Source organism: Etheostoma cragini, chromosome 10, assembly GCF_013103735.1.
Source record: "Etheostoma cragini isolate CJK2018 chromosome 10, CSU_Ecrag_1.0, whole genome shotgun sequence".
Classification (NCBI taxonomy): Eukaryota; Metazoa; Chordata; class Actinopteri; order Perciformes; family Percidae; genus Etheostoma; species Etheostoma cragini.
The window spans coordinates 11862277-11874483 of record NC_048416.1 but is presented as its reverse complement, the minus strand read 5'-3'; the positions used below and the strand labels follow the sequence as shown (position 1 = coordinate 11874483).

The following is a 12207-nucleotide window of genomic DNA, read 5'->3' as shown; positions in this document are numbered from 1 at the left end:
TATTGTAAAATTATTTATTTCTACATCAACATTGTAAGGATTCACTAGGCTCGTGGTTACAACAGCTGTTAAAAGCACTTATAATATTCACAACAAAACAGAGAGAAAACATCAGAAAGTCCATTGACCTTGTTGGGGGACAGCGAAAACGTCAGTCAATAGAAAATCTTGCAAATGAGTTCACCTCAAAAGAACATGTCAGCTCAGTGTTCTGCCCAGCGCTGGGCATTACTAAAATATTTTATTGTCCAAAAGCTATGAAAAAAAAGATTACAGGCCCATTCTGAAACTTAAATACAAATTCACCATGACTTGAAAGTATTCTAAGGAATAATCACAATATCATATAGTAACATGGGGGACACAATCTAAATTAGTTTTTTTCCCTACATTAAAGGGATAGTTCTGCTATTTAGGAGTGGGGTTGTGTGAGGTACTTATCCATAGTCAGTGTATCACAGGAGATGACAGTTAGCACGCCGCTAGTTTACAGATGCGGACAGGAGTACCGACTATCTCTTTAAAATGTCCAATAAATGATAATTGCAAAAGCTTTGACATTTAAAACAAGAATAGCATTTTCTTTTTGTCACCCACACATCTCACTATTAAAATTTGATCAATTGAGGATTATTACATGACTCACAGTTACGGTTATTAACTACTTCATTTCTCATTAGGTTCTGGCAGATTAAGAGCACATACTGCAGCTAGTGCTTCTGTAGACGTGCAGGGGTCCAGTCAAGCAGAAATGGTACACCCCCCTTTTCTGCTTGACTGGACCCCCATTATGTCAATAAGCACTGCAGTAAGAGTCAGAGTGCCAGTGTCCTGAATGGGGTCACCACTTCTCAGCACTCTAGTACGGGAGTATGGGCAGATTATTACTGCAGTTTGTGAGATTATTAAAGGCTAAATGACTCCTCCAACTTGGAAGATACTGACTTGATCTTACTTCAGACTGAACGAGGATGAGATCTGTAGAGTACTAACTACAATTGAATCCAGACAAACTGCAGCTGCACTTTTTAATGTTTGATCTGACTATGACAAGTTAGTGATGAAATGAAACAATTCCTTGACTACTTCCAGTTATACAACACAGCAATTGGTATTACAGGCGGTATCATGTGAACTGTCCTATTAGCACAGTGAAGTAACGCGTAAAGCTAACAGTAAGCCTCAAATGTTTAAAAGTCAGTAGGATAGAAAAAAAGACTAAGTGTAACTAGGTGTGTGGCTGGCAAATAAGAGATGTAGAGTGTGTACAAGTGTGCCGGAGGGCTGAGTGTGGTAAAGAGTAGGGAGAGAGGGAAGTGTTAATTCCTCTGAAGATGAAGCTCGCTCACTCTCTCACACTGGAGCAAAGGCATGGCCTTTGCACAGGGGCTTATCCTTCTTCGAGTAGAACGTCTTCCCCTCCAGGTTGATTTGGCAGAGCTTTAAAGATGAAAGGAGACAGAGAGAGACAGATTGGGAAACCAGCACAGAGTAGATCTCAGACCTTAACATTGTGTTTTCTACTGGCCAGAGATGGCTTATATTATTGACTTGACTGCATTTACTTTCAGTTTTTTTCACAGAATGACAAAGATGGAGAAAGTGACAGACTGCAGGTGATAGAGAGCAACTTGAGGTTCAGAGATGGAGGCAGATTTTTCAGGCAGCATTGTCGTTGGGACAGCGAGAAGAGATTTGCCAAAGAGAGCTCCACAGAGAGCCATATCAATCAAAATGACTTACAGCACAGACGAAGCACGTATCGTGCCAGCTGTACCCCAAGGCCTCCAGAAACCGATCGCCGGCATCTATCTTAAAGTCACAGCCATGGCATTTGGTGCCAAACATCTTTTCATAGTCTGGAGAGAGAAAGGTGAGGGGAGGTGGTGAGTGGCAGAGATTTGTGGAATACCCATTAGAACTAAGTTCATTACAAAGAGCTTGTATCATCCTCAAAATCAAATCAAGCATCGCCCATGGCCTTCAACAACCACCTTACGTAAACATCTCTTAACCTTTATAGGATGTTATGGAACACACACACACACACACACACACACACACACACACACACACACACACACACACACACACACACACACACACACACACACACACACACACACACACACACACACACACACACACACACACACACACACACACACACCTTTGCTGTTTGTGTTATTTTGTCCAGCCGCTGTACGTTAGTGCTTTTCCAGAGTGGAAGGGAGGGATTAGGATGAGGTGAAATTGCTTTAGATACTAGATTTGCCAGTCTCTTTCATCACAAGGACTCTGGGGAAAGTGTCAGGTTATGATGCTGCTTCTCAAGAGTGAGTGGGTTAGACGTGTGCAATCCCTGAAAGATGCTGAGACAGCAGAATGTTTAACAGAGCTAAAGGCATTATTCAGAGTATGAGTACTCGGGTTCTGGCTTCGCCTCTGATAAAGCAGCGAGCCTCAGTAGTAAGCGAGAGACATGCGGCCCGCTAAATCATTTACAGCATAATAGAAGAGCACACGCCATTCATAAAATCCAATAGAGAAATGTATGAAGTAAACTGGAGCTAAATAGATTATAGCAGATGAAAACATCACATTATATGATTGACTGTTGTATGCGCCAAGAGATTCATGATGTAGGCCCACGCCAAACCCCACAGCAAAGCAATGTTTTACAAATAGCTTGATAAAAAAATAAAAAATAAACATGATTTAAGCTAAACTGGAGGGAACACACTGCCATAATTTTTCTCAAAAGAAACAAATTTATCAGAAAATAACCTGTATTTTTCGTTATTTGTACCCAAGCTTATGTTATGCACCATGAACCACAGTGTACTTGGCTATGGCATCCATTTAACGTAAAAGGAAATGACATATTTTTTCAAATAAGAATAATCACAAAATGAATGCCGCGTGGCAGGGTGTCTTGTTAGATTCTTGGGTGCAGATGTGTTTCATATTATTAAAAAATAATTAAAAAAAATGTATGCTATAGTAGTAAAATTCATAGTGTGTTGAAAAAAGTCTTAGCATAGCATGTCGGAAAAAGTCATAGTTTACCATGTCGGAAAAAAGTCAGTACAGTATGTCACAAATGATAAGGTCATAGTATAGCATGTCGGAAAATGTAATAAAAAATGTCATAGTATAGTATGTCAAAAAAGTGATAAGTCAGATAATATAGTATGTTGAAAAAAGTCATAAATAAGTCATGGTATAGTATTTTGAAAGAAGCGATGAAAAAAATCATAGTACAGTATGTTGAAAAATGTGATAAATAAGGCATAGTATGTAGAAAAAAGTGATAAAAAGTCATAGTATAGCATGTCTTAAAAAGTCATAGTATTGTATGTCAAAAAAGTGAGGAGTAATAGTTTATTTTAAAAAAATGATAAAAATGTCATAGTATACTAAGTCGAGAAATGTCATAGTATAGCATGTTGAAAAAAGTTCTTAAAAAAAGTCATGGTAAAGTGGGTCGAAAAAGTGATTAAAAGAAATTATAGAATACCGTAGATTTGTCATAGTATACTAAGTTGAAAAAAGTGATAAAAAAGGTAATGTCGAAAAAATTAAAAAGTCATAGTATAGTAAGTTTAAAAAAGTGATAGAAAGGCATAGTACAGCATGTCAAACAAGGTCATAGTGAAGTCTGTCAAAAAAACGTCATAGTATTGTATGTCCGGAAAAACCAGTCAATCAGCTTTCATCCAATGACTTACCTTTCTCACAGTAGGGTTCCCCCTCCTCCATGTAAAAGGCTTGGTTCCTGATGGGAGTCTTGCAGGCTGCACACTTGAAACACTGAACATGGTAGGTCATCTTCAGAGCATGCATGATTTCCTGATAAAAAGGAGAAAAGGTTGTACCACATTCGTATAGTTTTTTTGCACAGAAAAATCACCATCTGTGAAACTGGTTTGTGTTTTCAGTAATAGTGCCGTTCTTACCCCTGTAATCTTCTTTTTGCACTTGGCGCAGTTAGGAGCATACCGGTTATCGTGGCACTTGGTACAGTAGACAGACCCTCTCTCCTCAAAGAAGCCCCCCTCATCCAGGACCGCCTTACACTGTGAACACGTAAACTCCTCCGGGTGCCAAGAACGACCCAGCGCTACCAGGTACCGACCCCTGGACATACACACACACACACACACACACACACACACACAAAAACTTTGTTCCTTTCCTTGTTGAGAATAGTTCCTCTGTTTTCTTGCAAAAGTGACCAGAATAACAACTAAGGTTTCTTTATTATCTGTGAAATGAGTTTTAAATTATTACAAAGTCAAGATAATGCTTGTCTTCACTGATCACAAGATGTCTCCAGACTGTTAATTAGCTGACTGACTAAATTTGCCAGAACTTGAATGTATTTTATTCCAGTGAAATTATTCAAACTGTCTCCATTGATGTGGCGGTGCGGTCTCACCTTATGATTTTGTTGCAGGCACCACATAGCGGGGTCCTCCCGCTGTCTTCAGGTGCCTGCTGCGCTGCCTGCAGGATGGAGCTGCGGTTCTGCATAGGCGTCGGCTGGATCGGCTGCTGGTGCTGGGTCACGATGGTGCTGGTCTTGTCCGGGCGATAGCGGTCGGCAAAATTAGGGTCAGTGACCCACGGCGGTCGAGAGGAAGGACCTGAACTGCCTGTTGCCGAAACTGCAGTCTTGGAGCCTGGGCCAGAAAAAAGAGATTTGTTTGGGAGTCATAAGACTTTTTTTTTTTTTATTTTTTCTTTTTTACAATGGGTGGGGGACACTTTCTTTAATTAATATACACGCTCCCTCCAGGTGCATGTTGTAACAGTTTTGGGCATCACGTTGTTGCTGCTGACGCTCATGCATTGAAACTTAATAGGAATCTATTAGCAGAACCTCCACTGGATGCTACTGGGGTTCTTTACACGCATCAGCAGGAGCAAAGACTCACCATCTGGTTTAGCTGCTGCCTGGGCCTTGGTAGGTGAGGGAGTTGGCTCAAGGCTGTGTGGAGAAAATGACTAATTAGAAAAAGGAGACAAACACACACCTGTCTCCATTGAGTTGTGCCACAGATTATTAATGTGTGAATCATCATAATATAAGGTTTGTCACCTGTTGTGGAAAGACACGCTGGTTAAGAGTGGTATAGATTCAGGTGAACACTATATAATATACACTAATAGAATTGGAATTGATTTGCAGGACATTTTACATAATAACAAGCCTTTGTGAGACTAAATCAATCACGCATTTCAAATGATCAATGCTAAACACTATATAACGTGGTGTGCATTCGGTAAAGACATGAAAGAGCCACTACGCTAATGAGAGCAATCAGAAATCGGAACATCTTGGATGGACTGACGTCACTCACAGGCAAAGTTAGATAACAGGAAACTGTCAGATTTGGAAGCGTAAATCACCTCAAGCCTGCATGTGCAGGAGTGCTGAAATAAAGACCTTTTCCTACATTTCAAAAACGTAAGAACTGTTACCGCCAGCAAGTGTCACTATATTCGGAAAATCTTTAAACCATGACTGAGAAGACAAAAAAACACTTCTGAGGAAAGAAAGTGAGCTGTGGAGATGTCTTATCTTGGGAAAAAATTGAACACCGCCTTTGGCATCTATCTTGTTTACATCATCAACTGTGCCATCTACAATACACTAATGAAAGATGATGAAATCATTTCTTATTTGCAAGGAAAAAGAAGAAAATGTGAAATGAATTTCACTGCCACACCCTTGTTCAGCATCGCCTGTATCAGGTTATGTCTGCCTATCAATTATACTCCTTGTGTAGCCAAACAACTAAACACAAAAAAACAGTTGGCTACTTTCCAACAGCATACTCTAAAAAATAAATACAAAAAATAAGATGGCTTGCAGGGCTAGTGACAGAGAGGAAGTTAAATCTTTCTAAATTAAAGAAGGTAAGCCACCCCGTCCTTACCAGATTTGTGGAAAGAAACTAAAGCAAAACAGAGTGAAAGGAAGAGAGCAGGCTGGATGAGAAGGATCTCTGGCAGCCGGGTCAAACAAAGGACAGGGCAAACCCGTTTGACACACAGACCCCAGGTCAGCTGCCCTTAACCCCCAATCACTGACAAGCCTTCTGGGACCCCAACATCTCTCTAAAACACATCGTGGTCAACACAGCGGCCCCGGCTCCGCTCCCTTGCTGTGCTGCCCTACATGACAACAGGCGTGTAGCGCCGACTCCTCAAACGCGTCTCTGAGGCGTGTCTGGCTGCACCTCCCTCTGGTGAAGGTTGCAGGTGCAAAGTAGAGTACATCCTCTACAGCTGCTTATTCCCACCTGGAGCGGCCTGGATCATGTGTTCTTGACATTTTCACTGCTTTTAACATCCTCCTCCCCCTCCTGCTCAGTGTGATGCAGGTGCACAGACTGTGCAGACAGGAGGGGGTGTTTGTTTTTTTGCCTCAGAGAGATGCACATTAGAGTTTTGGACAGGCTGCAAAGCAGCACCCCAATATTCCCATGGAACATTTCCTGTTCAGTCTTTACACCTCATATTTCAGATTCACCTATGTTTTTTTATCTTCCTCTCCTGCAGGGTGCATCGACTTGAGCAATGAGGAAAGTAGGAGTTTGTTGGCAGCTCAACATCCGACAGGGAAACGAGCATGTATTTGATTTTAGAGTGAGCAAGAAGCCACTGACATGTCCCCCCTCCACTGTGTGGAGGTAAAAGTGATGCAACTCTGCAAGAACCCGTCTGTGACAACTGACAAAATGTGAAACAATGGTGGCACATGTCTAATAAGGCTTTTGGCTGATTTTAATGTGGCAAACAAGCTCTTTCTGTCATCCCTCGATCCTTATTAGGCGTATCATGTCGAGAAAACTATAATGTTGCAATTAATGTATGCAGGCTGTAGTTTTGGCATGTTAAAAGTGATATTTTTCCCTTTAACTATTGCACAATTCTTTGTTTGTCATCGTTATCTGCTAGCTTGTCTCCACCTGGTTTTGGCGGTTGACTCCATCTAACGTGACAGATTTGACATTAATTGCGAGATGAGTGTCTGCTTGCTGTCTGGATAGTTAGGACTAGTTTAATTTTAGGCACTTTATACAGTCACTTGTTTAATGATTTTATATTTGGTAATACTGCCAAGTATTATTAGTATAGTCTTTACCTCATTTCCAGTTTTCTGTATGTGAAAGAAATACCCATTTCTATTTTTTCCATGTGACTTGTTTCTAGTTTCCTGCTGCTATTTAATTCATTATTTCTTTGAACTACAGTATGCAAGAAAGAGCACGTCTCATTCATGTTGCGATCACAACCCATTAGGCAGCGTCACCTCAACCATCCCACAGTTTTCTTCTGGCCACCTAAAGGCAAAAGTACATTTTGTACCTTTGAATAGTTTCAAGTTGTCATTTTCTTTTTTATACATATAAATGTGATACATGGTGCCTAACTAACAAGATACTGGTATTGATGAAAAGTTATTTTACATAAAAGTCTAGTGTGCAACTATAGTTTATTTACATGATACCTATAACAGACAGTCACAAAGTGCTTCAAAAGCAAAATAAATGTCCGTACGTTAAAACAAATCAATAAATCATAAAAAAAGCAAAATAAATCACAGTCAAACACTACTCCACTGCAGCAATTACTCTACTGAACTCTAAATATTATAAGAGTGGTCTTTTGATGTTTTAAATATTGTCTAATCTTAGACTAGAGGCTGCAATTCCTCGCTGTGCACCTCTGCATTTTATGATGTTTTACTGCTTTATGCGTGTTTACCCATTCGTTGTTTTTATGCTTGACTGCAGGTTTTCTCTTTGAGGCAATAAAAGTAAACCTTGAACTCTGATCTTTGAGAAGTCACCCCATTAATTCAGATCTGCATAAATTCTAAGAAAACCATTGCTTCTACATAATCCTTTTTGTTCAGTACACTAGAAATTGTTGCAGCTCAGCTAAGAAAGAAGTAAGAGAAGTAATAGTTGAATATCAAGAGATGTATCCTTAATTAGTGAACAAACACAAAGAAATTGAACACAGAAGAAAGGACAGAGAAGCAAGAGCTGCTTTTTTCAGAGGTTTTATATTTTTGAGGACAGCAGAAAAAAAAAAAGTACAGATTTATCTTCCTTTTCTTTCTTAATGTTTAGAGAAGCCTACTAGATGAGGGGGGAGCGGGAGGGGGGAAATCACAAATGAAAACCCTAAAGGATGGAGAACTCAATAAATGGAAAGAGACAGAGCGTGATAGAAAGAGACAGACAGAGATCAAAGGAGGGTCTGAACTTCACAATCAAAAGAAGAATAACGAACAGAAAGGCGCTTCCCACTGCTGAGACCCCCTTTCCCACCTTCCCACCGCTTAACTCCAAGTAACGCAGTGGGAAATGGAAAATAGGGCCACAGACACAGTGGTCCACAGTGATGTCAACAAACATCAAGTCGGAGATTCAGAGGGAAATCTTACACTTAGGCTCAGTATGCATTGTTCAACTTTGGGCTTTATCATCTAGGCTTTGTTTCTTCAATTTTTGGGTTTACATTTCTTCCTTTTTTCTCCCAAACTTCTATTTCACCCCCATCTGTATCTGAAAGAGGAATTGTGAACTGCATTGGAAGGTCGGCTATCTTCGGCGTCTTTGTCACGTAGTCGTTGCGGTGCGGCTATCGCTAGCAGGCTCTGCATCCCATGGCGTCTAGGATGCCGCTCAGGATTTGATATTGAGGGCACGGGCAGACCTGTCGTGGTGCCAATCCCTCAGACGGGCATAGCGGGGGCTCTGAATCTCAGTGAGGAACTTTTCCCTGATCGCAAGCAACAGATATGAAAGAGAGGTAGACAGGAAGGAAATAGATTGTAGGGGAGAGAATAAATGAAAGAAAGAGAGCATGAGAAAGCAGAAAGTGGAGTACACACGCAAAAGGTGAAAAAGTAGCAAAGCAATAAAACAAGTGAAACACCAAAGAACAAAATAGGGGTATTAGAAGGTCTGGAAGGCAAATGAAAGTAGAGGAAGAATTTCGAAGTTTGGCGAGATACGCTTATACACTTTCTTGAAGAGTTAGGAGAAAATCCTAGCAGTTTGTTAAATATGAAGTTACAGCCGGGAGACAGTGGCTTAGCTTAGAACAAAGACTGGAAACAGCTAACCCGGCTCTGTTGGGAGGTAACAAAATCCATCTACAGCACATGTTAAGCTCACTTATTAACATGTTCTTTTACCACACAAAAACCAAAGTGTAAAAATAACACATTGTGGTTTCAAGGGCCATCATGTGTTGTACAATTTCTTAGCGGGGCACAGTCTGCAGAGTCTCTGCTGGTTGCCTGGAAATCTCTCGATGATGACGACAGCACTCCAGGGAGTTAATGTGCTCTGCTGAGAAATAGTCCATTGGTGGACAGACACAGGTTAGCAATTTTCCCTGTTTCCAGTCATTATGTTAAGTTAAGCTAACCGGAGGCTGGCTTATTAGCTGCAGTACAGACATGAAGATGGTCTACATCTTCCAATCTATCTCACAGCTAGAAAGCAAAGAAGCGAATTTGCCCAATTTTGAATGATTCCTTAATTTTCTTTTTTAAAAACAACTATGCCATGACGCAGTTAAGATGAATGTTCAAATAACAAGGCTGTACAAACCACACCACACATGCCAGTATTCAGAGCAGCTATATTCCAATTACTACAAAAAACTAAAAGAAGGTTTAAAAGTTGAGATCATTTCTAAAAGTATTGCCAAACAAGCTTCAACACACAAGCGCACAAACACTTGTGACCGAGGAGGACGACACGTGTTCAAAGCAATGATGCTTAAGCTTTTACCTGGACCTCTTCATGATTTCATCATCTGGGTCCTGCACTGAGAGATCCAGGAGAAACACACATTAGCACGCCTTACTGATAAAGAAGGTGCTCGTCACAGACAAATAGACAGCTGATCCTGTGGCAACCCAAACACGGTACGTTATAGTATACATTAAATGGTGCCGTTCCTATACAGCTCTCTGTTCTAATAAAACATGTAGATCCGTTTGTCAGACTAGTTACAGTCATTAGAAAATCACTGTCATTGAAGACGGCAGCAACCCGACAGTTGAGGAACCTCTCCACAGCCAAAAAAATGGACAACTATTATCCACCTTTCGTGTGTCACTCACGCTGCAGTCACTCTCACGGATCCTCATAATTATTGGATCACAGCAGGTCAACTGTTCAGTCACAGGCCAGCACCTACACCTGATCGTGACTGCCAGAGAAGCCCACCCCTAACCCATCCCTCTCTGTTGTCTCGATCCCGAGTATGCCAGACCTGGTCCCCGACTTACTGAAGTCGGTGCCTGTGAGCTGGGCCAGGATACGGAAGGAGCGGGACTGGGTGGTGCCGGTGCGGGGCTGCCAGTCTTCAGTGTCCTGGATCAGCCTCTTCTTGCTGCGGTCGTTGGGGATAAAACAGGGCAGGTTGTCCATCCTGAGGCCGTGCCTACACACACACACACCCAGCGGCAGCAGGCGCAGTTAACACAATCCCATCTAGGGACTACCCCATCCACACCAACCAAGCTAATCAGGTGGCTTTAGAAATTGAGGACGTCCTGAACAGATCATGCAATACCTAATGCTCAGCATCACGGTCTCGCAATAAGCGGGCTAATGCATATCCATTACTTAGATTTCTCATGGGCCCACTGTAGACGCTCATAAATGTACATGAACACATTAGAGATCCAATTTATAACTTTCATTATTAGAATTAATGGGAGAAACCCAGGCAGTTTGTGGAATGTTTCACTACATATTAAAGCTTTCAATTGGATTGACAGCAGTCCAAAATATTGCTTTTCATTTCCAACATATTGCGCTAACAGGGTTGCAGGTCAACTGCAGTATGCATTTATCAAAAAGAAGGAGGATGAAGAGGTTAGTAATGAACTGGTTTTGTGTGTTGCATCTGTGTTCTGTAAACTGTATCTGTGAATTTACCCAAGACCTTTAGCGCTTCTCTCATCTAGCCTTGCCACATTAACCTAATAAGCTGACAAACCAGCCTGCATGCAGCTGGCCCTTACTTGGACTCTTGGTACACATCATCAAAGTAAGTTGCTTCACCCCTGCAGAATAGACCAAAGACCACATAAAGACAGATTGTATTAAGTTAACAGAGGAGAGACAGATGATAGAAGGAAAATGAATAAAGAGTTAAAGCTTTTAGACATTTCTAGTTTTGTCCTGATTGCAAATAAAAAAAATAAAAAAATAAACTGTCAAGTATAAATAGTGAGATGGTAAATGATTTTGTTTAACTGATGAATTATGAGGAAATAGTTATTCATACATTGTATGAACAGTGGTTCCCAACCTGGAGATAGGGTCCCCCACAATGCATTGCAATATAAACCTGAGGTTCTTGGTCGTTCCTCTAATCTTTGCCTTTTTTCCCTTGTAAATTAGTGAATCATTTTAAGTTATTCAAATATAAAATCATTACTATTATAATTATTTTATGTTTAAATCACAATTGCTCACAACCAGTAAACATATGCAAACAGTGAGGGGCTGCAGGCACACGAAAAAAGATCACAAGGTTGGGAACCACCGGAATAAAGGATGGCAATGATTTGAGTGTGAATGACAAATATTTTGTCTTGACTGTTAAGACAAAAAGAGAGATATACTAACTTCTCAAGAGTTTCCATCTGTGGCGTTAAGAGAAAAGAGCAAAACAGAAAATGAGATTAAGAGGTCAGAGTTTAGCATTTGAGTAAACAGATGGAAAACCAGAACATGGCAATATATGGCAGAGAGGTTGTACACAACAAAAGACCAAAAATGCAAAAATCTAGCAAAAGGTGCCATGAGACATGCCGTTATCAACAAGCTCTGTGAGAAAGACAGTATTGTTTCTATGTCAAATCATCTATTGTCCCCCTGTTCCAAGATGACTCGGTCCATTTGGCACAAACCCTTTGCCCAGCACTCCGCTCACCCGTGTGCACACATGCTTTACGATTATGTAAATGGCTGTAGCGTTTGGCAAAAAAAAAACTCTGAAACCCCGTCAACAACGATGAATGCCACAGCATTGACGCATCATGATGTCAGACAAAGTTTGTACAAACAACACACAAAATCTGTTTCAATCCGACAGGCCTAGGCACACTAGACATATGCTGCTTGCATTGAACGTTTAACTGTCCGGAGAGAT

At 40.9% G+C, this 12207-nt stretch overlaps 1 protein-coding gene across 2 annotated transcripts in view; it reads right to left on the bottom strand.

The window, feature by feature from the left end:
* pdlim7 (PDZ and LIM domain 7) overlaps window positions 1-12207 on the bottom strand; it is a 31755-nt gene continuing 19548 nt past the window's right edge. For both annotated transcript variants that reach the window (XM_034883529.1, XM_034883530.1), the window contains exons 6-11: window positions 4941-4993; window positions 4442-4685; window positions 3960-4140; window positions 3732-3852; window positions 1744-1859; window positions 1-1440 (exon numbers count right to left, since the gene is read on the bottom strand). In XM_034883529.1, the coding sequence (XP_034739420.1) occupies window positions 1354-1440; window positions 1744-1859; window positions 3732-3852; window positions 3960-4140; window positions 4442-4685; window positions 4941-4993 (802 nt within the window). In that variant the 3' untranslated portion in view covers window positions 1-1353. The remainder of the gene's footprint in view (window positions 1441-1743; window positions 1860-3731; window positions 3853-3959; window positions 4141-4441; window positions 4686-4940; window positions 4994-12207) is intronic.